General features: G+C 45.6%; 1 protein-coding gene across 5 annotated transcripts in view; it reads left to right on the top strand.

Annotated features, from left to right (window-relative positions):
• The first annotated feature begins 2,153 nt into the window (after window positions 1–2,153).
• Window positions 2,154–27,655, top strand: part of NRG1 (neuregulin 1) — a 264,027-nt gene continuing 238,525 nt past the window's right edge. For 3 of the 5 annotated variants that reach the window (XM_059724578.1, XM_059724577.1, XM_019490785.2), the window contains exon 1: window positions 2,156–2,443. In XM_059724578.1, the coding sequence (XP_059580561.1) occupies window positions 2,353–2,443 (91 nt within the window). In that variant the 5' untranslated portion in view covers window positions 2,156–2,352. Of the gene's footprint in view, window positions 2,444–27,655 lie in introns of all 5 variants that reach the window. The other 2 variants (XM_059724579.1, XM_059724576.1) reach the window with 2 other exon arrangements.

Raw genomic sequence — 27,655 nt, 5'->3', positions numbered from 1 at the left:
CTTCCTGGCCTGCTCTGCTGGAGCCCCACCAAGAGCATTACAGACAGACAGACAGACACAGAGACAGATAGAAGAAGTCTTTTATATATATATATATATATATATAATATTGGGTTCTAAGGGACCTTAGAAGTAAGTTCTACAACTCTCTGAGTCTTTCACTTGATTTTGATAAATAGCAAATGGAAATATCCACAATCCTAGTTTAGTTTCTGATCCTGCAGGCTGCTCCACAGTGATGCAGCCCTGAAGAGTCCTGTTAAATGTGTATCATGTTGAAAGCAATTAAAGAAAATTATTAAACCAATTATTTGGTTTTGTCATTAAATAACCCACTAAAGTACCCCGCGCTCTGTCTGAGAGTATTTCTACACTGAACTCCACAAGCAGGACGGCAGTCCGTGTTCAAATAGTTTTTCCCTACCTAGTTCAGGTAGTGATAGCAGTACAATTGCGACAGGCAACCAAGTGCTTGCCCAAAGATCCAGGTGAGTTTTCTGGTTGACTCTGAAACCCATGCTGCTGTGGCCACACTTTTGTCAGTCCCTGAGCTAGCTCGCTTACAGCTAGCACGGGTATGCCTACATGAGCATACTTCACCCCTTTGGGCTGCAGTGCAAACATACCTTGCATGACTCCCATTTGGCCTCAGGTATCTTTTGACCACCGGCTCCTTGGATGCTTTTTGAGGACAAGTGGGTGCGGCCTGGGGGCTTTGCTCAGTGTCCCCCTCCAGAGAACTTATTTTCACATTTTGACCCTTTGACTCCCATGTCACTCCTATCCTGTTTTTGCTTTTATTGTCCCAAGAAATTAGTTGCATCTTTCACCCTTTGGCCCCACAAAGGGGCTATTAGTTAGCTGGGTGGGCTTTAAGGGCCACGTTAATATGGAAGATATAGACAGACAGGTATCTTTTGGTAAGAGTCGGCCTTTAATGAGGTAAGAAGTGCAATTTAACTGGGGGAAGGGATTCTAGATTGTATAGTGCCTGTTGCTTCAGGAGTTTACACTCATGACTTCTGCTTCTTCAGTGCCAGCTTATATAGATCACACGGATTGTATGGAGAGATCTAGATCTAGATACACACTTTCCACATGTATCAGCCATCAGTAACAGGACTTCACACAGGGGCAAGGACCCACTGTTAAAGAACATTTTGCAGGCCTGCATCCTCAGAGTGCCAGCATGCCACACACAAAGAGACAGGAGTAACTTTATGCCTCTTTATCAGTGAGCAGGGTCAGTGCCTCACCTGCCTTTCTTTGAAGAGGCAATGCTTTGAAAAGCAGGTCAAGCCAGGGGCCTTTTTTGGCTTGGTCAGCTAGAAAAGAAATGAGAGGTAAAGATAGGGTGGCCATCATAGAGGACAGTCTGATTGTCCTCTGTCCTCTATTGATACGAAATGGGATGCTTTTATGTCCTCTATTTTTCTCTTGAAGAGAAAAATAGAGACATGGGTGACTGGTGTCTCCCATGTCTGGGGTGCACCAGATCACCGACTGGGGGGGGAGGGTCCCCCAGTGGCCGATTGCCAAGCCCACAAAACCCGAAACTTCTGATTTTGTGGCTGGCACTTCCAGGGGGTGCATGCGCGCCCACATGCACCACCTGTGCGTCACCAATGAACAGGGAACATAAAGGCGTTGGGTTTTGTATCAACAGAGCAGCAGAAAACCAGAATGCCCTCTATGACGGCCACCTGAGGTAAAAAGCTGAGTTTGAAAACCACTGGTTTCTTAAAATCCTGGATGCTAGAATTACAGGATGCGCTGATCCTCTCTGCTGGATTTCCCTCAAGGAAGGCTGCGGTGACGGGGACGGAAGCAGGTTAACGTGAAGCAGTGGGGACACGCAGGGGGTGCACGTGCAGGACCCCCCTGACCGGCTTAGGCGACAGGCAGGGGGTTGGTGAGACTGGCCGCACATGGCCCCCTGACTAAGGTGGTGTGGCACTGGTCGCCCAGCCAGGAAGCCTCCTCCACAGCCCGTGGACATCCATCCCTGGCTGCTCAGGGTCTGGGCAGGGGGAACCGTCCGCAGGGCCGGGCGGGGCGGGGCGGGGCGGTGGGCGGCGGCGCGGGCCGGCGCCCCCTGGCGGGAGTGCGGCGGCGCCGGCCGCTCCTCCCCGCGCCGCGGCCCCCCACGCCCACAGCCCCGTGCCCGGGGCCGGCAGGCTCCTCCCGGCCGCGCGCGTGGTGCCCGGGGCGGGCATTAGCAAGAAGCGGGGGTTAAAAAAAAAAACACAAAACACACACACACACAAAACTTAGCGGCAGCGGCCGCCGACGCCACCCGGCAGAGCAGCGCGGAGGAGCTGCCCAAACTTCCAGCAACTCCCGGGAGGCGGCATGTCCGAGAAGAAGGGCGGCCGGGGCCGGCGGGGCAGGAAGGGCGCCGGGGGCGGCCGCAGAGCCCCGGACGCCGCCGGACCTGGCTCAGGTGAGTGAGTGTCCCGGTCGCGGTGGCTGGCACGGGGCAGTGCCGCCACCCGCGCGGCACCTGGCCGGGGTGCCCGACACCCTGCCCCGGCGCCGGCCGGCCGGCTGACCTGCTCCCGTGCGCGACTAAGCCCGCGGCGCGCCGCCCAGGTGCGCTGCCCGCCCGTCGCCCGCCCGGGTGGCTCCTCTCCGTGGCAGACCTGCCCTGGCAGCCCCCGCGCGGAGCCGCCGGCCCTGGAGGAGAGGGCGAGCGAGGGGCAGGAGCCCTGGCACGTCCAGCCCTTCCCACGTCCCGGCTCCCCACGCAGGTGCAGGGGCTGCCCGCTGGATCGCGGCCCTCAGCAGCCAGGACTGCCCTGGTGCGCTGGTTTTGTTGCATGGTGACCCAACTGTCCCACTCGAGATCAGGGACCAGTATCGCCAAGTGGGAAGACGTGGCCCATGCCCTCAGTAGGGTGGCCATCATAGAGGACAGTCCAATTTACTGCTACTCTGTCCTCTGTTGACACCAAACCCAACACCTCCATGTCCTTTATTTTTCTATTCAAGAGAAAAACAGAGGACATAAAGGCATCCAGTTTCATATCGATAGAGGACAACCGGACCATCCTCTATGATGGCCACCCTAGCCCTAAAGCCCTTTATATTAGATCCAAAAAACCCCTCTCCCTAGGTACAGGATAAGTGCATTTCTTCTATACAGCTCCCTCTCTACCCACGCATGTGTGTGTGTTTTTATTATTTAGATACAGATATATACATATATATCTATATAAAGAGAGAGCATGAGCACGTGCACATAGGTTTGTGTGTGTATATAGACACACACACACGATTGTTTGAGACAGGGACTGTCATGTACAATGGAGTTTTGACTTCAGTTGTGGCCTCTACTACAACTGTAACACAAATGTAAAAAAATACTATAGGATCTGATTCCCCTGTTGCCCTGAGTCCTCTGTGATCCTTGAATCCCATGTGGAGTGAATGTAAAAAGTGTCATTCCACTTTGGCTACTTAATCCCATTTCACACTTCCTTTGCCCTCAGAGACACATAGGGCAACTAAGGATAAAGCTCCGCTCATTTAAGGATTTTTTTTTTAACTTCTAGTTCTGCAACAGTATATTACTACTTTAGGTGCCTTGCTTTAAAGGAAGCAGCCTAGGAAAAATAGCGCCAATAAAAAAAAAGCTAAACTTTCTAAAAACATCTAAATTTTTCTTTTAATGTGGCGTGACCAATGGATGACTACTCTGTGGTTATAAAGGTTTAATAAACAGCCATTGGGGAAGACCTGTATAATTTAAGAATGGCAGCTCTCCCAGTATCATGCCAATAAAACTTTTATACCGAAGAGTACCGTCATATATATTCTTTCACTGTGTGGCTCAGTGAGAGACAGATTGCACAGTTTCTGCTTGATAATGAGGATGAATGAACATTTTAGGTATGCCAGGAGAGACTTCCCTTGCTATGCAAAACTGGATACAAATGTTCCTTTGGCCTTTTCTATTATCTATCTTTCCATCTATTGGGGTTTTTACAAAGTTGCTTATCTCCACAGTCTCTGTCTGCCTTCCACAAAAAGTAACCATAAAAAATATCTCCCTGGACCGCAGGCAAGAACAAGTTTTAAGTAACCATCAAAGGGGGTAGGGGGATGGGAAGGGGGTTAGTAGTAAATTATACCAAGTGTGAGGGCAGTGCTGTGTTGGCAAGGGGTTTTACAGGGAATATATGTGAAACTGACTGTCTGCAGGAAGCTGAATGCAATGGTGCAGGATCTGACTGAGTTCCACTGCCCCAATGGCCTTGTGTCATTGAGGTTCTGACCCCTGCGGACACCACTCTTGCCCAGTGTTTTGACAGCTTCGTTTATCAAGTAGAGCAAAGCTGTCCCATTACGTTATCATAGCGAAGAGAGATAGTCCTCAGATGGCCAGAGTCAGTTCCTTGATAAGTAACAACCTTGCATTAAGCATTTTGTTTAACCGGGAGCTGGGTATGGGGAGTAGCAAATGGAAATGCTGTGTTTGTAGAATGTGTGTGGGTAGTGCTCTGAACCAGGTGTAGGGACCTGCAGGAGTTCAGCCTGGAATTCTACCTGCACGAGTCTCTTGCCATCTCCAGATTCAGTCAGGCAGGGCATAGCCTTCTGGCCACCTGCAGATGGAAGCACACCTTCTTTGCCATTGGGGATATCATGGTGTCTCTATGCATTTAAGACCCAATGACAACCCCAGTAAAGAGGTGAATTATTGGAGATGCTTCTTCATTGCAGCCTCACTTTGGTCTTCATGGGGTTCAGCTTCAGCTGGCTGCTGTTAAGGCCTTGTTCATACTACAGAGGGTTTGCTCGCTTTGCTATACTGGGATTGACAAACTGTCTGAGTTTAGACACAGTTTATATTAGCTAAAGAGAACTTCTGCTGAATTACCTCATTCCCTGAATGAAATAAGCTGTACCTGCAGAAGCAGGTGCTTTTTTTTGCCTGTCTGACTGCATCTATAGTAGAGATTTTGCTGATGTAAAGATGTCATAAAAATATCACATCCATAAGTGACATTACAATACTGTACTGGCACGAGTTTCTAGTGTTGACCAGGACTGAGTAGTACTTTGTCTTATGAAATTAGATTCTAGATCTTTCGAACACAGATGTACAGAATAGGACAAATTGTGTGTGTAAAGTTATTGTCCTGCCTGAAAGTTTATAGGATTGGGATTTAAATGTACAAAATAAGCTTTCAATAGAGCACAAGATACCTCTATGGTATTGCCAGCCGAATGCTTTCAAACTGGTTATCTGCCATTTGTTATGCCAGTTTAACCTGTTTAAGAACTTTCCTTTTCTTTTTTTGTGGAGTTAAATAACACTGAAGATCAAACCAAAGAGCATTGTGAGATGGCTATTCTAATATGGCTATTCTAAAATGGAAAGATCAGAAAAAAAAATGAACGTAGAGCACAGTAGCAGATACCAATTTTATACAGTAGGCTTTTACTCTCTTGATATGGAATATGGACTTGCAGATGATTTGTAGATAGAGACTAACACTCATCTCTGGTTGAAATCCTGCCCCATTTAAGTCAGTGGCTGGAGCTGTGATTTCACTAGTAATGTAGTTGTACAGCAAGAAATGAAGTGGCTGTAATGTTGTGTGTGTGTGTGATGCGTCAGTTGGAGGACTGACATATCTGTGTGGGTGCTGGAGCAATTTTATTTATTTATTTATTTTTGGTTGTCTGCTGTGTTAAACTTAAAAGAACCAGTAAGTTGCCATCCTTGTTTTGGCTTTCTCCTTTGATAGTTATTTGTATCTGCCTAGTTGGTTTCTGTGGCATCAAATGTGGCAGTTACACTAAGTCATCATTTTTAAAAAGTCTCTGTACCACTAGAGAAGAACTTAACAGATACTTTGTTTTTGTTTAGTGTTGTGATTTTTTTCCTATTCTAGCTTCTCTCAGCTTAGTGTGCTGTGTTTTTTCTGTCAGAGGAATTCACGTAGACTTTCAGTCTCAGGTCTGGAAGTATTCTTTAGTTTGTCACTTGTCATTTGCTTCGGGCTCAGCTTTATCATTTAAAGTTATACAGGCAGGCTTTCTTTTTAACCTCATCTTCCTGTATAGTAACTCTGGATAACTACAGTATATCTGTCAAAGAAGGGAAACAACAATCAAAGCATGAAAAAATGGTTTCAGAATAGACTTGGTCTGCTATACCTTTCTGCTCAATGGCGGCATAAAGAAAGCTTCTAATGCAATCGTTCTCAACTTCATTAGACTCACGACACCCCTCAGAAAATGCCAGCTCTTAGTTTTCACTTGTTTTGGGGGCGTTTTTTAGATTTAAAAAAATGATAGAGGAATTCATCTGTTACAAAGAACTTGGAAAGACCACAACTGGTCAGAACGTTTTTGACACTGTGGATTCCTCTTCGAATTCTCTTTGGGTTTGCCTTTTGAATCATGTGTAGATGTTTGCACACCTAACAGTGCTAATCTTGAACAGGACCCTGCAGCCCTTAAAGGGATCACGCAGCACCCTGGTTGAGAATCACTCTTCCGTTGCTTTTCATTGCAAAGCATGGAATCGGGGCAAAGCAATAATATTATAACCCGTAGTTGTGGCAATTGTCTGTTGCTATTTCTTCATCACTAAAATTGTCTAAAGAAACATTTTTTGTTTTCCTCCCTTGAAATTAGTCATGAACAAGTTGGTTTTATTTGGCTTGTCTTAACGCCAGAGCTATCGCTTCTTTATTCGGCTGGGCACATCAAGCACTTACAAGTACAGGTGGTGGAAAAACCGAGGAGCTAAGTATTACAAATGGATGGAAGCTGACACCTTCTCTCCAAATGACCTCATTGACCTGCTATGCTAACTAAGTTTGTAAACAGGCTGAACAGTTCTCTTGGCGGGCATCTTGGGACACCAGGGTAGTACCCCAGAGCAATGTATGTGAAAGTACACACTGCTGGTACAAGGTTCAGCCTCTGGGTTTAATGCCTGAAAACTGACTTTTTAGCTGTATGTTCAATTCAAATGCTTCCTCAAGAAGTCACCATGGGTGTCACTCTGAATAAGTGGTGGTGATAACATTCAAGTTGCAGAAGCTCCGTGGTCAAGATTGGGTTGTAAAAGCCCTTTTCCACCGAAACCTTGCAATGTTAGCACATGAGAGGGTGCAAGTGGAAAGAGAGTTGGAGAAAGTGGTTGTGAAACAGTTGTGTTTGGTAAAATAAGCCAAGGAAATGGGGCATCAGCTGCCGAGCCACATTCGAGTATGTTGCTGGTAGCCCTAATTAAGAGGAGGTTAAGGAGGTATTTGTTCAAAGATAAGGGAATGGCTTTGTGGGTATTAACAGGGGCTCCTTACAGGCCCAAGAGGCAGGAGGGAGAAATGTGACAAAAGCTTGATTAAAGGAGGCTGAAGATTGGCATCATGGGCAGAGCAGAGGCCAATGTAATGCTAGGGGTAGAATTGTACACGGGTGCATGTGAGAGATGGAAGTAACTGTCAGAGCCTGGGAAATGACCTTAGTGGAAGCATTTTGAATAGGCTAGATGGGAGGATAAAAAGGAAAGATTTTGTATTTGAGGCCTTGAGATGATGATGGCCTGGGTGAGAATTGTACCAGTGTGGACTGAGAAGAATTACCAAATCTTAGACATTATATATAGGAAGAAGCAGCAAAATCTTCTTCTGAGCTGCCTGTGCCCAGGGCCTGGGTAACACCTTTAGCTTCACCCAGGTTATGTGTTGTAGTGATAGGGAAAAGGTGGTGGTAATCACATCTATGGAGAAAGGCAGGGCCAGGTTATTGGTGGGAAAGGTCAGTTTGAGGTTTCTTAAGTTAAAGTTAATGGCTTAACACTCATGAGGAGTGAGCAAAAGACAGGGCAAGATTTTACTTCTGATGAAAGACTAGAAAGGAGAATCTGTGAATTGACATGATCCTCAAAGTCATGTTTTCAAGTAAAGGTTGACCAGTTTTAGGAGAAAATCTGCTTTCAAAATAAGTAGTGATTTTATTCAGTTGTTTCTTGCCAAAAATATTTGTAGAGTCTCAATGTGATTGTGCAGGGTTTTTTTTTAAGGAAAACCAGCTTCCCATGCTTGTATCTCATGAATGATTCCAAACATGCCATACAATTTTTCAGACAATTTTGAGACTGAATCTTCTAAAAAGCATTGGAGTCTATTTATGTTGTGTGAATATGTGAGATTAGCCAATATTTAGTTGCTTTTGACTTAACAGTGGAAGAGCTACTTCACCATAGCCACTGGAATGCAAATAAATTCATAAGGACATGCTAGCATAGCTAGAGGACTATTACCAAGTAAATACTGGATGTGAATAGAAAGGTATTCCCCCTGAAATAGGTCAAGAAACTGTTCTGAACTTCGTGCAAATATTGATAGCGAGAGAAGGCTGAACATATTTTTATCTCTGATGTAAAAATGCTGAGATTTGCTTAGCTATGTGAGGATTTTAAAACATTAATCCCTGGCAAAGCTTGTGAGCTAACACTTCAACCTAAGTTTGTCTCCTTATATCCATGGCTGGCACTGCTGCAAAGACACTAATTAAAGAAAACATAAACTGGTGTGATAGAATCTGAAACCTCCCAACAAGTAGAATAAAAACTGGGTATGCAGGGGATGATTTTTCTTAAGAATTCAGCACCTGCATCCTGTGCCAACCTGCTATCCTAATAAGCAGCAAAATTAAAGCAGTCGGATTTTCAAAGGAGCACGATGGATGCTAAGCTCCAGCCACAAATGTCATTATGGGAGCGGCGAAGCTCCTCGGGGAACTGGACCCTTTTCTGGGGCCTAAGTAAGAACTGCATTCTCCTAAAAGTCCTGACTCTCCTTTGAAGTGTGCTGGTCATACGAACACCTGGTCCTAAGTGTGTATATGTTCATTTAAGTCTACCCCTCAATATCTTGGAAGTATTTTGAGGCAGGTTCTTGCAACTGAGAGCAAAACAGTGAAGAACAATCGTGTTTCAAAGTGTCAAACGTTTTGGAAGGGCTATGAATTCTTACCAAATCAGTGTTTTGTTAACATTCCAAAAGTAACAAGAGTGAATGGGCTTTAACAGTACTGATAGTTTATCATGTTCCGTTATGATACAAGAAAACAAACCAAGTGTCAATATTTTGTGTGAGTCATTCAAGTTACACAAAGAACCACGAATGCACTTAGTGTTTCAGTTAACCCATAATCATTCCTATTCAGAAGTGATTGTGGACAGCTCTGAATTAGTTTGTTTCAGCCTGAGAATATATACACCAAACAAAATAGGTTTAAAGAGTATCCTATAGGGACTGCAGATGAGGAGTAATAGGGACACAGTTCAAATACAATACGATCTTGGCTTTCTGCGGCAGTGACAGTCATTCTGGATCTCTACTATGACGTAGCTACATAATATTTTCATATTTCTTTGAAACTAGTGTGCTATTGGAACACTAAAATAACAGTCCGCTAGGGGAAAGTCACTCTTCATTGAACAATCATACTGACAGAAAACGAGTTGCATTGGTCAAGTGCAAAAGCACAGAGGATATTGGTAATATTTAGACTGGCCTGAATGAAAAGTGTTCTCAACTGTTCCTTGTCTGACAGTGGTACACAAAGACATTCCAAAATGCTCTTTGAAGGCAGAATGGACTTGCAGTATTGATGTCTGTGAATTATAAACAGGTTTTCTGTCAGGTGACCAGAGGGGATGTGCATTCCTTCTTTTAGGGGATTTAGCACTTGGAAGTACTGTGCAATTTTACTGTTTTAAAACATCAGCTGTCTCCTCTCTTGCTATCCTTCATCAGTACTTACCATGAGGACTATGAAAACTCACTGTAGGCACTATTTATATGCTGACCTATTAGTTTGAGATGAAGCCTGGGCTGAGTGAGGGTCTTTGGGTGCCATTTTCCCCCTTTCCAGCCAGGATCCTTCATCCTTCAGGTCCAAGTTAGCTGCACCCATGGCACCCTTGATGGCCACTAGAGGGTGCTCTGAGAGCACTGCTTGCTAAACCCCAGCTTGCTTCTCTTTTACTCTCAGCTCCTTCATTCACACCCTGGCAAAATAATCAGAAGGCCAGCCGGAGGTATGAGTCTCTTACTGTGTTGTGAGGGGGGCAAGGAATAAATCACGAACCACTAACTTCTGAAAAAAAATGATGATTTGGGGTGTGGGGGAGGAAGACGAGTATCTCAGAGTCAGCCCTGTTGCTAAATGGCTCTGCCTGTCATGCTGTATATTACTTATCCCCCTTTTTTACCACCCCACCGTAAATGCTGGCTAATTTTGCCCAAATCCCCAAGAACACGTGAGTCAGGGGTGCTGGGAAACTTTCAGGAGACTTAATGCTTGTAGGTCAGGGTTATTTTAATGTGGGCTAATGCATGTTCTTTTCTGCCTGGTATCTGCCTGGTAATTGAATCAGTTGTCAGCCCTATGTCCTGTGGCTTGAGTTAGATTCACTGTTTCCTCTCTTCCCCTTACCCCCTGCAGTTCAGTGTGAGGAGTAATGAAAGTGACTGATAAGTGAGTTACAGAAATTGCTATAAGATTGTGTAGGTCTGGAGTCACTTGGGGATCAAGCATACAGCTCTTTCCCAGGCAAGACTTGTTTGGGGGTCAAGGGGGGGTTGCTTGGAGAAGGACTTCAGCACTTGGCCCTGACTGTATTGCCAAAACATCCCAAACCTTTCATTTCACAGCTCCAACAGGCAGGCAGCTGCCTACTCCAGACAGCTGTTGAGTTGTAGAGTTAGCTGTGTGGGAGACAGGGAATGTTTTATTAGGATTTTTCAGGACTTTGACTTTATTTGTATTTTATGAGTGTCTTAGCATATTAGAGAACACTGAAAGAATGGCAGCTTTGAAAGCAGCTTGCTAAGAGTTAGGAACTTAAATGGAGTTATAGCCATGTGCACAGGTGAACTGGAAAAGCAGCTTAAAGGAGAACACAGGTTTGGCATGTATTCTAATCTGATTTTGTGTGTGATGAATATGAAACAGGTTCAGTATGAGGTCAGAGGGCTATTCATGAACATGCTGTCCTTTTCCTAATTCCCATTTTTTGTTTCCGTTCTGGTCTCTTGAGCTGCTTGATTTCTGCTCATGGAGGAAACCAATTAGAGAATGCTGTGAAAATATTTAGATGATTTAATGAAAATTAATGGGGAACTTCTTGGTTCCCCACCATTTTTAACATTTGTTTTTGTCCAGTACTTTTAACTTATGGATCCTACTGGATAATGACCTCTTCTTTGTTTGAATAATTTGGTACATAGATTTCTTCTGATGTCATTGAGACTTGTGTAATATTTGTTGCCGTGTCAGATTACTGGGAAAATAGACACCATAAGGTGGCTTGCTCATCTGGGGCCAAAAAAGCTTATCTTAGTTTCCACCAACTTCAGTGGTGAGCTTGTCTGAGTGAAGGCTGAATGATAGATGTAGAATTTGGCCCTAAATGGGGCCTGCTATATACTTAGGTCACTGTGGGAGGAAATAAAAGAAGCGCAGTCTTTGATCCTGGAGTTAACTCTTGCTCCTGTTCCTGGAACTGGTTGTTCCTTTCACCTCTGTCAGTAAACGGAATCTTTAAGAATGTATATGGCTCTAGACGTCACATCTAAGACTTAGGTTAAGTCCTGTTCAGCAGCTTTTTTTTTTCTTCCTATGGCAACAATCTTCACTCATCACCACTGTATCACTTTCTTTTATTGTCCATCTAACGCAGGGGTGGGCAAAATACGGCCCATGGGCCAAATCTGGCCTACAAATAAATTGAAACCAGCCTGTGGGCAGGCAGCCACCAGTTGATTGTATCTGGCACTGCTGCATGGAGTTGAGCCCTGCCCAGGGCTGGATTAACCCTTTAGTGTACTGTAGGCAAACAAACTTGTGAGCCCCTACATTTTTCACTCAATTATAATATGTAAAATTAGCCAAAACTCACAAAACATTTGCAGTTAAATTTTTATTGCAAAAGTATTTCATTAAATACAGGATTTTTACTTATCCTTTGACCGAATACTTTAATGGATTCAAAACTTCTCACCCTGAAAAAGGCTGCATAAAACTGTCCATGTGTAAATAGGCTTAGGAATATAAATACGTATTTTGTAAGAAGTCTGACCTTGTGACTTGTTTATAGTCATTGAATTAGAGGGCCCCTGTACACATGAGGAAAATGCCCCTTTTAGTGGTTTAATTTCCCTTTTTAACTATTTAATTGTGTAACCATGTACATGTTCAGCAGAATGTTACGATTACATTTCATAACAGTTGTACATGTTCAATGGTATATTTTGATTTGAATGACTTCTTTACATGGCAAACTAAAACACATCCCTTGTATTTTAGTTTTCTATGTAACAAATTACAGCGATATTCCTCACATGTACAAGGGCCCTATCTGGAGAAGGTGATGGGGACGGTGCATGGGGCACTGGAAGCCCGGGTGTGCCTGGGGCAGCTTGGGCTTGGTGGGCTTCCAGTGCCCCATGCACCATCCCTGCCACCTTCTCTGGCTGCCAGCACACCCAGCCACACTCCTGCTCCTTGCTGGGGAAGCCAGCCCATTCCCAAGCAGTCCCAGGTGGTGGGAAGGTGGCAGGAATGGTGCACAGGGCACTGGAAGACCACCAAGCCTGAGCTTTCCTGAGCATGCCCGGGTTCCCAGTGTCCTGTGCACCATTGAATCTGGTGGGTGATGCCTGCAAGCTGGGGCTGCACCCATAAAGCTAGCACCCTGCTTGGGTATGGAGATGGGCCTGATCTCCCACAGCCAGGGAGCAACCTGCTCGTGGGTCACACAGCCCCTGAGCTGAGGGGGACCCCTGTGCTTCCCTTCACAGTGGTGGTGTCCCCCAGGCAGCAACCACCTGCTCACACCCCACCCAGGCAGTCCTGGGCAGGCACAGCTGCAGACAGAAGCTCAGGGCCCCCCAGCAGCTCACCGCCCAGCCAAAGGAGAAGCAGGCAGGCTTCAGGAGGAAAAAAAAAAAGGATCAGGTTTCTAACCACACTTTTTTTTTTTCTCCCCTTTGGCAGAGCCTGCCTGCTCTGTGACAGGGAGGCTGGTGCTTCATTGTCGCTCTGACTTACCTGCATATCTGTTTGAAATGCTTCAGGATCTATAATAATAACATGCTGTCTGTCTGGGGCATTCTGATTGGTTGTTTCAGTAAGTGTTATGATTGGCTGCTGAGACAATCAGTCAGAGTGCTCCGGGCACACAGACTAAGCCTATTATTGGATATATGGGCTTAATCTGTCTGTCTGTCTATAACACTCTTGGAGCACTCTGATTGGTTGTCTTGGCAGCCAATCACAATGTTTGCTGAAACAACCTGCTCCTGGGAGGCACAGGGCCGGACACGGAGCGGGTGGGGGGGGGATGTCATGTGGCTGGACTTGGAACATGTGGGGATGGGGGGTGGTGCGGGGCCGGACATGGAGCGAGGGGAAGGGTGGTGGTGCATGGCTGGATGCAGAGTGGCGGCAGCGCAGGGCGGTGGATGGCGACAGTGACCATCGTGTGCAAGCTTTCCCTTGCTCCTGAGAGGCGCTGGCTGTGCAGGATGATGGATGGCGGAGCTCCCCTGTTATTCTTGGCGGGCAATTCGCTAGTTAGTATAGATAAGCACAACTAGGCCCCTTCTTCACTTTGACACTAGGCATGTGCCTAGTTTGCCTGTGCATTAATCCAGCCCTGGCCCTGCCAGCTCCCATCTGGAGCAGCCCACACCATGCTCCCACCCGCACCCACTCTGTGTCTGCCAGACAGCACCTTCCCAGCTGTGGCCCATGTGCATAGTCTCTCGGTGGGGCTGCTTCTATTGTTGCTATAGCAGCCCACATATTGCTCAACTCGCTCTGCCTCTAATGGCTTCTCCTTCTCCTCCTGCCCCTGCTGCATAGCTCCAGGCAACAGGTAATGCAGGGAAGCTGTGGGAATGCGTGCCAGGCAGCAGATGCCCAGCCAGGCAGGGGGAAGCTGCATTTGGGCAGCTCACATGCGGCTCTAGCTCCCAGCCACTTTCTACCCTCTCGGCCGCCTACAAGTGGCTGCTCATTGCTCCGGGCAGGTCAACCACAATATACAAGTCTAGACCTTTTCTGTAAAAATGAGCTAGCATAGTAGGAACTGAACAGCAAAATATGAATGTTTTTTGTGCCTACACTTGTAAAGGGTAGATTGGCAGTGTACCATAGGTGAGACACTCCATTGAGGCAAGCTCCTAGTGCAAAGGACTAGAAGTGACAAACAAAAAATAAGTAACAGATTTTTAACATGAAGGCAGTTTGGCATTGACCAAATGAAGTTGTAGGTTCGCTATCACTTGAAGGCTGCAAATCAAGACTGGATGTCTCTTTCTTTATTATTTTTTATTTTTAAAGGCATATTCTAGCTCGGCTAGGAGCCATGGAGTTTATGCAGAACTTATTGGTGAGGTTATCTGGCTTGTAATGCAAGCAGTTGTACTGATCATGTATATTGCCAATTTAATTCAATGAATCGCAGGATTGCAGCCCCATAAATATATTGTGTTTTAAGAATTATGTTCTAAGTGTATTGCATCTGACATGCCTGAGAAAGCAATAGAAATGTTAAAAAGAAGTTGGTGCAAGCACTGGAGCATTGTGCTGATGGAGGAGAAACTAAGAGTCAAACTGATCAGAGACCAGACTGAAATGCCCAACTAGGCTTCCTTGCCCAAGCTGCAGGTGAATGTACAGATACTGGAAAATTATTTTGGTTTTAAGAATCTAAGATGCAGCTGGTAAAACAGAATTTAAAAAACCCATATTGTGATGGCTCAGCTTTTTCCTTCCCTTTATGTTATTTTTATTTGTTATTCTTGCTAAATCTCCTTCTTACTAATAATAGTATGTGAGACTGTCCCCTCCTTGGTTAAACCCATGCAAGTGGTATGCAGTATGCTCAATGATCCCTTGCTGTGCACAGTCAGGGTTTGCTAGGATGTGGAAAGTACATGGGGCCCTCCCCAAGCCATGGGATCCCCAGGGGAACAAAGTATCCTACAGGCCTTGTAGAAAGTCAGGGACATCCATACAGAGACTCTGTATCTTCCAACCAGTTCTGGTTCCAAATTGCCACCCTACAGTGCTTTGTCACTTCTCCTTCCCCTGCAGATCCCAGATGAGCTGAGTTCCCTCTGTGGGTACAAGAAGAAGAGAGCTGAGTTTCTCCCCATCCTCCATGCATGGATAGGGGAGAACCACATGTGGAATGCCCCCATTGCAAGCAGGCCTTAAGGGGGCTGATCTAGGACGCACTCCCTTGAAATAACACATCACAGTGAATGGATTACCACCATCCTGGGCAGGTTTTAGCTGCCTGTGTGCCCAGTCAGCCAGTCTTGGCTCAGTGAAATGCTCCTTAGCTGTTGCAGGCATTTTACCTGAAATTGGGCTGCAAGAACAAACTTTAATGCAAAATAGAATGTAATCCTCATTGCCACCTTTGAAAGAGAGGGAGATTATCATTTTCATTACCAAAATGCCTTTCTTATAAACACATTGAAACAAATATTCCATTGCTATGGTTGATTTCTTTTCCTGCTCTTCTACCCTTGAGGGTTGACTCTATTTAAATAGGAAAAAAATAGGTAAGCCAGGCTTTCAAAGGAAAAATGGGTTATTTGGGAGCTCAGCTAAGAGGTAGAAGAATCCCCGCATGGGGTGCATCCAGACGAACCCGCATCTGCCTCTTGCAGCACCTCAAACCCCTTTGAGATGCTGCAAGAGGCACGTGCAGGAATGGGAAAAGGTTCAGAAATGGAATATCCAGGGGTCAAAAAAAAATGCAGCTAAAAAAAGCGGGGCAGGACACTGTCCCGGACCATGCCCTGAGGCAACTGGAGACTGTGTCCTCCACAGAGACGCTCTGGTTTGCCCTCGCCCTGGTGCTGAAGCATGCTGCCTGCCCATGCAGCAGGGCTCCAGTGCTGGTAAGTAAGGGGTTGGGGGGGGCTGGAGGAGGGGGGGCCCCCGCTGGCTCCACCCACTCCCCCAAACCCCCCCATCCCTGCCCTGCCGGGTCCCACCCCCCACCTGCCCCCCAAGCCCTCCCAATCCCTGCCCCCCAATCCCTTCTCAGCTGGCTCCATGCCCCGCCTGCCCCCCAAGCCCCCCCGGTTCCCTTTCCTGCCCTTCCTGGCCCCCCATCCCAGCATCCCCACAGTTAATAACAAAAACAACCCCCCACCCCCCCAGCACTTACTGGCAGTTCTAGCTGCTGTCTGGGTCACTGGGTCCCTGCCAGCAGGGCGGGGTGACAGCCCTAGCAGCCCCAGCAGGGGTCCTGCTGCCCCATGCTGCCCCGTGGGGCTCTGCCAGGAGGCCCCAGAGCCCCCCCCCTCCCCCCAGCCCCTGCTTCTACAGTAAGTAGAGGCTTTATTTTTTTTTCCTTTTTTTTCTTTTGTTTTTAAAGTGCCGGTGCCTGGGGTTGTGGGGGCAGCCATCAGGGGGCTGGGGCCGGGCAGAGAAGCCATTGGGGAGATGGGGGGAGGGTCTGGGGGAAAGCAATCAGGGGGATGGAGTAGGGCACATGGGTCCTGCAGGGGGAGGGTGGTAGCCCCTGCAGGGGCCTTTTGGCCTCTGTTGGGAGGGGCTCTTACCCCTGGTGGGGGGCTGTTTCCCCTATGGGGGGCTATAGCCCCTCTGGGAGGCAGCAAAACATATACGTATTTAGAATTCATTTAATTATGATGATAAGAGACACTCCTAGGCATCCAAATTGCTTTAACACTGTAGATATAGCAATCTGATACGATATGATATATCAAAACATGCCCAACTGATCGCTGTCTCTCTATCACTTTCTCTCTCTCTCTATATATATGTAGTGGTCTTTTGTTTTAATTGTGGAAGAACATGGATTTTGGGGTATTTTACAGAGTGACTTGGGGATTTTTTTATCAGGGATTTTTCAGTTTTCCAATAGGGAACACCAGAATTCCTGCTAGGGAGGCCAGTGGTGGGACCCTGACTGCTCAGAGCTGGCACCTTGGACCCAGCTGAAGGTGGATGAATTGGGGCCAGGAGGATATGCTTTGATAGTTCAAAGGAGGCCACCATACTGGGAACATCTTCTGGGCGATAGCTGCCCAGCTGGCTGGGCAGGGGCACACATAGCAGTAGTGCCACACAAAGGCCAACCCTGCAGCCACAGCCCACTGGCAGCTGGCCCAGAGGGGCAGATGCCTCTACTGGCTGTGCAGTCTCCGTCTGGGTCTGGCAGGTGCACAGCAGGTCACAGCTAGGCAGCAGCCCCCACTATCAGACTGCTGCCTAGCCCCCACTATCAGACTGCTGCAGTGGGTAATGGGTGCAGGAAACTCTCAGGGCTGCTTCAGCAGTCCAGTTGGCACAAGGGGTAGTGTCCCCAGGTACCAATTGGATGGGCCCCAGAAGCTCCTGAGAGCGAGTAGCCCTGAGCTACTTGCCAGGGCAGCTTTTTGTACAGATGGAGCCAGGACAGGGCAGCTTTTTATACTGATGGGGACAGCACAGATGCTGGCCCTGGGTTCTAGCTCTTCCTGGCTGCAGATCCAGGAACAGCCAGGCAGGGTTATTTTCCTCCAAGTGGCACAATTTGCTCCACGACAAAGTGCATGTCCGAGCACGTGCGCTGAGGCAAAAAGCCCCGACTCAAATTTGCACTGCTTCTATTTGAGCTGCAGCAAGTGCATGTGCTTGCATGTGTGGATGCACCCATGGGGTTTTAAGCTTTTCTTTGGCCATCTCTGCTTTCTCTGCCTGCCCCTCAAGTCTATTCCATTTGCAATAGCTGCAAAATTAAATTAGTTACTGGCTCTGCATGGCATGCTTCCTCTTTGATGTTTATAGTTAAATCCCAGACTGGATTTCTTTTCACTTTTCCCCTGAAAACAGTCCATGTCTCTTGGGACAGAGTCTTCCCCCCTTACATATGGTAGGTTAGGGTGTTATGTCTTTTGGTTGCATCAGGGTTGAATGTGGATAAAACTTTACCAATCAGTTGGACAATAGATTTTGATGGGATAAGAGAAGAGGCATCACATTAGTTGGACCCAACTCACCCAATAGATTGGGTGCTTTGGTGGGGCTTTTTTGGTGCTTTTATCTAATACCAGATTGAATCAGCTATTATATAAGTGCCAAAAAGCCCCGCTGAAGCACCTGTTCTATACAGACGCTGCAGAGCCAGGTTGAGCAAACACACCTCTTTTTCCAGTAAAGCACGTTTTTTTTGTTTGTCTGTTTGTTAGTTTTCCATATTGGTTAGCGCCCTAAGTGACACTAAGCCATCCTAAATGGATTCCTAAAAACTGTTAATGCAAAAGGTGGGTGGGTCCATCTGCTTCTTGCTGTTCTTTGTGACTCCACCTTTAAGGCCAAGATGAAGGTGTGCTGAAAAGGGGACATGTTAATATTCTTTCATGGACTCTAGCAGGGTGGAAGAGCATTGTACTTAGAAACCCAAATCCCACTGAAGTGCCTGACGGATGGAAGAGGATCTGGTCCTAGTCATCTATCAGCTTGAGAACTGGTGGGGCTCAGGTCCACTTTCCCATGCCACCCCTCACACCATATGCCAGGTAAATGGAGGCAGTGGATGTAGGAGACAGCTATGCCTCTTTATACCAGAAAACCCTTCCTTTAACCTAGAAGAGTTTACCACTGATTAGAAAAATTAGCAACTGGATTCTGGTTTCTTTGTATTTTCTGAGCTGTGCAACAGTCAAAAGAAGAGGCTAGAATCAGGTCTACATTCACTGTTACAGGGGCAAAGAATGGATTATGGTACTAATTGGCCTCCACAGTGTTGAGCTCAGCTGCAATTGTGGGTGCTTCCCAGAAACTTTTCTGTATGAATGCAGGAAAGGCACCTGCTGTGGTATTTTGAGCCAAGCCCTGGGGAAGGAGGAAAGTCCACATCAAAGAGATTTTCTCAGTGAGAAAACCACTGAGGGCATCTGGGTGGAATCCTCAGTCCTGAACAGCTGTGCTGGGCATCTGCAACATGGACAGAGCCATAGGTCCAGCTCATTATCCTCTCCGCCACAGACATATTTGACCCCCACCCTCCACTCTGCTTAGTACAGTCTCACACTTCCCTCCTCATCTCCCTCCAGGAAGATTGAAGAGATCTTAGGTCATGATCCTGCAGAAGGGTTGAGCACTTGAGCCCAATCCAGCAGAACTCATAAGCACATATCTCACTGTCAGAAATTGCAAGTGCCTGTAATTGCGTGGACACCAGTAGATCTGTCTGCATGCTTAACACTGAGCATGGATTTATGTGCTCAGATGGTGGGCGCCAGCAACAGACTTGAGTTCATCATACCCAGAGGCTGGTTGGAGAGTGGAATACTCCCTGTTTACCTAGCTCTCTCACTGCTACCCTCAAACATAGCCCTGAAAGTGCAGGAGGCCAAGAAAAAGGTCAGTAATTAGGCATACTGAAACAGATTGGAACTGAAAATAATGGATAAACTTCTGTATTCCATGCATAACATTTGGAAGTAAAAAGTTTGGACATAGTGCTTTTGGGGGCATGCACTGTGTGTGGTCTCTCTTGAAGCCACAGCTGATAGGGAGGAAGAGGATAATGAAACAAGTGTTGATCTTGCTGTTTGTGTTGATGGTTAACCTGACTAACATGTGGAATTTGTGTTGTACCTGAAGGTGTTGCACAGTAATGCTCAGCGTTTTTGGCCAATGAGCCAGATGTTTGTGGGCCGGATTTGGCTGATGGTCCAGTCTGGCACAGGGCTGCTGTGGCAGGGCCCCATCTGGCCACAGAGAGTGGGGCAGGGGGCATCCTGGCTGCAACCTGGCCCCGTGGGGGGGGAGGTTTATGGCCCAGACCCAAGGGGGAAAGGGGCATGATCCAGCCCCAACTTGGGCCTTTGGTGGGGAGGGGTTATGGCCCAGTTCCAACCCAGCTCCACAGGGTGAAGTGGGCTTGAGCCGGTCCCAACCTAGCCCAATGGGGCAGGGGGAACAGGGGTGTAGCCCAGCCCCATCAGGTGCCATGGCTTTTCAAGCTCTCACAGAATGTTATTACATCATTTAATTCCTCTGCCAGGGATGTGTCAAGAGCTGCATCCTTTTTTTAAAGCCATATTTAATTTGTGGTTTCATAAAAATGTTGGAGCTCATGAGCAGGTCCCCACAGGGAGTGGTCATGTGAAATTTGTTAACAGCTGGATGGCACAGATTTGAAAAGCATTGCTGTCCTTCAACAAGAGAAATAAAAAAAATTCTGAGAGGGAGAACAACATATTTTCCCCAATAACCCTTTTATTTCCATGTTACTTTGAAAATGTGCATTCTTTTGATAGTGTTGGGAAGCCAGCTCCCTCTAGAAAAGCGGAAATCTCCCCAGTGCTGCCCACAGCCAGGAAGGTTCAGATGTTATGAATAGCTCATTGCCTTTGATTTTTTTTTTAAATGAATTTGGTTCAGAACTCTCTTGATAAATTAAAGCAATGCCAGCATCATTTGGATTGCCTTGTTTCATGGCACATTTGTGACCAACAACTGTTGGTTACATGGAAAAAGTCAGTCCATTTTTTATTTGTCCCAAAGAGATTTGGAACAAACAAGACCGATGAAAGACTTTAAAGTTGTTGTGGAATAAACAGTAGCTTAAAGTACCAAGTGCAAGACTACCATGAATTAGAATGTAAATTCACAGAAGTGTTTTGCACCCACTGATGTTCTAAGCTTACAGCAGATAACAACCGTATCCTATGTAAAATAATATACTTTCAGTAAACGGAGTTCTTCTGTTAATCAAGGGGGTGCATTATGATTAATACAATTTCACCCTCTCCTCTTTTTCCCAGTCTCACAAACTCATTAGGAAAGACCCATTCCCTGTACTAATCCACACCCATATACCAGCAAGCACCCTGTCTTTCTCCCTTCTGCCTCTCATCTTCCCCAGGTAGGGGGGACCAGATGAGGCTCACTCACCAGGAGAGCCAAGTTATTTCCAAGCAGCCACCCAGCAAATCATGACTAGAGAATTCCTGTTCCCTATAGCTTGAGAAGCTTCAGGGTGACTTACCTGCTGCTACTGTGAGGTGCAGCTGATAGTTAGGAGTTGCCTCAAGAGAGTGGATGGGTGATGATCATCTCTGGTATCCAGTAAAAGGTAGAAGAGTGAGGGGCATAGGCTATTAGGGTGTGAGCTTGGGGGGGGGGGGGGAGAATTGTTGTTGTTGGGTGGGGGGGGTTGTCAGAGGAGAGGGAAACCTGAAACAACAAAGATTTTTTTTTTTGAGGGGAAATGAAATGTATTATACATTATAGGGAATGTCATACTTATTCTTAGTTGAGGGAGCCCACCCTTAAAATGCTGCCAGTTTCTCCCTGGTTCAGTGCTTTAGCTATCTCTGTTTCTCAAGCACCAGTCTCTAAATTTCCTCTGCAACTCCTTGCTCAGAAACATCAACACACAAGATTTCTAAAGGAGGGGTGGGGGAAATACATGAGATCATAAAGTTTTTGTGGATTTGCAATTTAATCCCAAAACAGAATTGCCAGGTGCTTCTTCAGAGAGAGGCTGGAGTTGTATTTAAATATATCCCCTCTAGAAATCTACTTAATGCCAGCAGAGGATCAATTCCATTTATTCTTTAAATGCACATTTCTTTTACCATGGCGTAACTCCAGAAAGACATTTTAATTGATCAGTGAATTGAATTTAACAAACACACACACAAAAAAGTAAAAGCTAAGAATCATGATTTCTGATACAATACCTTTACCAGGGCATGGAGCAATAAACCTTTTAAAAAGCAATATGCTTTAGAGGTATTTTCCAAAATTCACTCCACCCAATTACCTTCCTGGACAAATTGGTCGGAATGCCATAGTCAGCATGTGACTCCAGTAGCACACCACCATGATGTAAGAGGTGCTTAATCAATACACTTTAATCAAAGAGTAGAAGCTGAAGAGCAATGACAGTGCTTTGGAAGTGGATGAAGTATTGCTAGAATAGTTGGTGCAGTTGTATCTCGGGGGAAACAGGCTTTTCCAAATGGAGTGTATGTATGTAATATTTAGAAAAGGAATTGCAACTAAATGTCGGTGTGCTTGGCCACCTAACATCATTCTCAGCTTTCATCCTGCTGGGGTGGCTGTTAAGTGTGCAGCATGGGGGGAGGGGGAGGCAGGTTCCCATAGCTGCATTGTATGGCAGCACTCAGCTACTCTGTTGTACCCACCTGGTACAATCATTTGGAAGAGGGTGCTATAATGCAAGTACTCTCTTCCACCAGGGCCAGCTCACTGCTGTTGACAAGAGATGGCAGCCAGGGGGCTTATCTACACAGAAAGACTTAGGATAATCAATCCAAATTAGCTTTGAGAGTGGATCAGTTGAACACTATTGAATCTCTGTCTGGATGTTCTTATTTAGAATTAGTGGCCTGAGTTCAGGTTAGAATTTCAAGGAAAAGCGTTTTCACTGGAGCTTAACTAGGTTTCAATAATTCACTTTAAATTTTTACCTTTACTTAATTAAGTATGAATTACCACACGATTAACTTTTCTGCATGCATAGGCCCTTAAATTCCATTCCCTACCTTCTCTGCTGATTTCCTTGCCTGGACCCCACAGCCAACTCTATCTGCAAGGAAAGAGGAGGGGACTCTGAGTTACAAGGTAGCAGCACCTCCAAAACACAAGACAACTAGAGAGGACAGGGTCTCAGTGGAAGACAGGTTATAGGAACAGTTGGTTTAAGTTGATTGGAGAAGAAAACAACGGAGATGCAGGCAAGATGTGAGGAAGGGGCACCAGTGATGAGAGGTTTTTTGTGAGGGACTTTGAGGAGGGCAAACAAGAAGGACGGAGAAAGGGAACAAGAAGAGGGGAAACTCCAGAAGCTGAGAATTAAGGGCTTGTAAGAGGTGGGGATGGTGGAAATGAAGAGGCTTGTGAAAGGAGAATGAAGGGTGTGTAGTGGGAGAGGGAAATGGACGGGCAGTTTTGGGTGATGAAGGGATTGTTCCCAGCAGGGCATGAGAGAGAGAGAGAGAGTGAGATGATTTTTATTCCTGAGGCCTTTGGAGTACAGGCAAGTGGCTGACAGCACTATGAAGGTCTCTGTATTCCTCTCTCCTTACCCCCTCCACCATCATCACCAACTTTGCTGTCAGCTGCTTCCCAGGTCATCTGCATGGTCATTTCCTCTATCCACATAGCCATACAATCTCCATGCAGTGACCATGGCAACCCAAGTCCTTGATTGGGTCCAATAGGGTAGTGGCTGTAATGTCTATTGACAGATGAGGGAGGGGGGAGCAGCTGTGGAGCATGGAGAAGTTGCCTGACTGCACTAATCATGTTTGGCAGGTCAGGGGTTAGCCTCGGCCTTCAGGGATTTGTGCGATGCCTGGGGCTAGCAAAGTGGCGTTATAATAAACCCCAGATGTTTCCACTATTTTTTTCATTGTGTTTGTTGCGTTTAAACCTTGAAACACATCCTAGGAGGGTAGGGTAGGGAAATGGTTATTAGCTGCTTGGAAATTACTTATTTGTAATCTGTCTTTTCCCTCTTGATATAAGCTGCTGCCTGTTTAAAATATAAATCTTTGGATGTATATTGTAGCGACAACATTTCCTCTGTGTCAGTGGTTCCGTTTGACTTCATGAGAACTTGCACAGTTCTCTCTGGTGGTTCATGGGATATTTCAGACTTTGCACTTCAGGAACTGGAAGCTACGGTAACAGTTTTTGTGTATTTGCATGGGAGGAATGAAATGGTAAGAGAATCAGATGCAAGGGATGTAAAAGTTAGAGGTGCAGGGGAAACACCATTTAATTACCCCAGACTAATTGTTTTAGAACTTGGAGGCATGACCCTTTGAGTATATTACTGGCTACAACAGAACCATGGCAACATTGCACAAGCTTTTAAGGAAGGATTTGGTCTACTAATTTTTTATGTTAAATAAAGTGGCTTTCCTAGCTAGTGTACTATAAATTCACACTCCATAGCAGGTTCACTGTGTGAATTTATATAATGCTAGCTACTCAGTATTAACTTGCCATCTGGACACATTTAGAGCTTGTCTATTCAGGAATGCTTAGGAATTTTAGTCTGAATTAACTTTCAAAGTGGTTTAGTTGGACCATCTCAAATTTCTGCATAGATGGTGTTATTCAGAATTAAAATTAAAGAATTAATATGCAGTAAAAGTATCTTTTTGTGAGGCTAATTGCTCCACTTTGAAAGTGTAGTACATTACCTAACACTGGGCGCATCTATATGAGACACTTACTGTGCAGTAGCCTAATAACACTGTATAGTACAGTGCCCGTCAAAAACTACTAATATACTACTGCGTAGTGTTATTAGGCTCCTGTGTAGTAAGTGTCACAAAACAACTGTATGCCAGCACTACTGTACAGTAACATGAGTTACTGTGCATTTAGTTAGTACTTCATTAAGCAAGTACTAAACTAAATGTGCAGTAACTACTGTACATTAATGAACATGTAGACATGTCCACTGACTATTCCAAAAGAACATAGTATGAGTCAGCAAATGCACTGTAAAATCATGCAGTATCTTTATACTGACTTCCCAGATAGACAAACCCAAAGTCTAGATGTTAACTTGGCTTTGGAGTTTAAGGTGCTAAACCAGTGGTCACCAACCATTGGATTTTGATCCACCGATAGATCTCGGAGCCTCTTGGAATCAATCTGAGGCTGGGGTGGGGGGCTGAGTGCTTGTGTGCATGCATGCACATGCCCCAGCCCAGCAGGTGAGTCTGTGGGTGAGGGAAGGGGGCTAGATCGAGGCCCCCATGGTGGGGGACAGTGCTGCAGAGGCAGGAGCAGGGGTAAGTTGAGTAGGGCCGCAGCTGGGTGGGACTTACGTGCTCAGGAGTCATGTCCCCAAATATTTTTTTTTTCCCTCTGCCTCGATCTGCCCCCACCCTTTCCTCCTCACAGATTTACCTGCCGGGGGGGTGGGGGGTGGCAGTGGCACACAGTAAACCTCAGCTTGCTTTTAAATGCCAGAGGTGATCTCCCACTTAAGAAGGTTGGAGACCATTATGCTAAACCAACTTCTTCCGTACATGCAGAGAAAGTATGATCTTCATTTAGGCTTTTTTCAACTAGCTTATTTGCAGTTGAGAAATTACATGAGAGTCTATGGAAAAGGAAAGCTGCTTTTCCTCTTCTTATCTGTGTGTACAAATGAGGAATGAGAGACTGAGATCTACTACTACTTAAATCTTGTAGGACAGGGGTTGTCAACTGGGGATAAGCATACCCCTGGAGGTACTTGGGATGGGCCTAGGGGGTACGCGCAGGGAAGTGGTACAAGGTAGCATGGAGTGGTGAATGGTGGCAGCGTCTCCCGCGTGAGAGCTCCCCGCTGCCACCATTCACCACTTTGCCATTCACCACTCTGAGCTGCTTCCTCACCCCCCACCACTGCCATTCACCACTCCATGCCACGTGCTGCTTCCCCACAATGCTTCTCTGTGCCACCAGCTTCACGTCAGGCCGGCCATGCTGTTAGGACCTCTCCCCTGACCCTCCCAGCCAGCTGCATGTCCCCCCATCTGGAAGGGGGTACACTCCTTTAAAAAAGGTTGAAAACCCCTGTAGTAGGATATAGGGACCAGAAACAATTAGTTCAGTTCACCAGCTAGAACAATACTTCCTATGTTTAATAAGCCAGTTAAGCTTATCAGCACATGCTTTGTATTTAAAAACCACTCTTCTCCCTTAGTTATCTAGCAGATTTGGGTAAAATCAATTATGAAATTCTATTTTTATGAATTTTAATTGGAATTGATTTTCCTTAAACTGCATCTTGACAAAAATCATCAGGGTTTTTTTTTAAATAACTAATCATTTAGGAAATAAGGAATGGCATTTACTATGTTACAACATAAGAAAATAAACTAAGATGATACTATTAAATTTTGAATAAAGATATGTTAAACAAAATTACTGCTTGCAGTGTATCTGTACACATTTATTTATCTTCATGGTCAGCACACAAATGAACAGTTTAGTGTAAAGTCGGTATTTAATTGCAAATCAATTGTAAAGTATTTTTTAGACTGAAACATTCTTCTCTTCAAGACTGTCTTGGAGAGGAGGAGAAGCTGATCTCACAAGTGTTTTCTGCAGGTCTTGGCACAAAATTCTAGCTTTCCAGGTTTCCAGTCTGATGATCAGCTAATGGACTCACTGAACTTTTGACAACTCTTCTGAGGTTGCCAACTCAGGTGCCAAATAGTGTCAGCTCTGACAATTGCTGCAGAATTATTCATTCTGGGGAAGCATACAATTGGATTTGACCTTCTCCATCTCCACATCAGGATTGCCTTATAGGAACTCTTTTTGGCCACTTCAGTCCACCTCTGAAAAACTTTTTAGTATCATATACTCCTTCCCTCTGTCCCCAGTGAATAGCACATTTGCTCTCTGAGACTCCAGCAAAAACCTGCTTTGGTGTAAGTTGTATTTGCTTGTGAAGGTGTTTATGTAGTATGGGACTATTGGATGTATTTGTGAAACTGATGAGATAAAATGCTTTACAAAGACAGGTGAGTGAATTGAACTAATAACTTCCGAAATATATTTTACATTCTTTGTAGAAGCCATAAAATGCGATTAAAAGGCAGAAATATAGTGTGTGTATGGGGGGGTGGGGAATTCAGTTTAATCATGCTGTATTTTTGTTATTACTCTTAAGCCATGCTGTGTTTTATTACCTCTCCATGGGTGGGCAAAGATTTAGAATGAGGCAAAGTTTGGTTGTGGATATGCTAGAGTTTTGGGGCTGAATTGTCTTCAGTTTCCCGGAGTGATGCTGGTGACTTCTTTGGTAACTTCCTGCTGGAGAATTCCCCATGGAGCCAGCAGGGGGACTTGAAATCTCAACAGAAATAGTTTGAAAAAAACATCCGTGTTCTCTCCTGGCTGTCCCTGCCTGTTGGCTTTTCTTTGATTTTTGGTGGGATGGAAGAGGTGTTGTTCTGCTTCTTTTGCTTTACTTCCTTCTTCCAGTTCTTCATCTTCTGCAGTACTGTTACCATTCATTGGATTTACTATTACTTACTGTTTCATCGTTTATTGCAGTGGTTATTAAAAGTCCTCAGTCATACCAGGACACCCCTTTTAAAATTGTTTGCAATATATGATCCCATTCCATGATCTTTATGGGAAGGGCTGGGTGGTCCTAACAGCCAGGCATCCTTAGGGGAGGTTACAGCACCCAAGCCATGAGTTCCTGATCTACTGTGCAATCTTGTCACTTTACCAATCTCTAATATGGAAAACAGAATGAATGGGCATTGCTGAACATAGTTGCTGATTCTGCTACAGGGTTGTGGTAACAGTGATGTCAGCTTTAGAAAAGCACTCAAAAGTGCCTCGCCTGAAGACATTGTGTGATGTGGGCTTATTTTCCTCACAGTGGAACATAAGTATCTTAAATTCTGCCTGAAACCAAGTTTCTCACATGGCTGCCCTAGAAACTGTGTATACACTGTGTTGTGGTGATGTATATTACAGTTAGGGGAGGACAGAGCAATTAAGGTGTTGCTGCAGATCCAGGAACATGAGTTTGAGGCTTATTTTGTATGGCAAAGGCCTTCCCTTCAGTCACCCC

The sequence above is a fragment of the Alligator mississippiensis genome, chromosome 3, assembly GCF_030867095.1.
Source record: "Alligator mississippiensis isolate rAllMis1 chromosome 3, rAllMis1, whole genome shotgun sequence".
Taxonomy (NCBI): Eukaryota; Metazoa; Chordata; order Crocodylia; family Alligatoridae; genus Alligator; species Alligator mississippiensis.
This window is presented reverse-complemented; position numbering and strand designations above follow the sequence as displayed.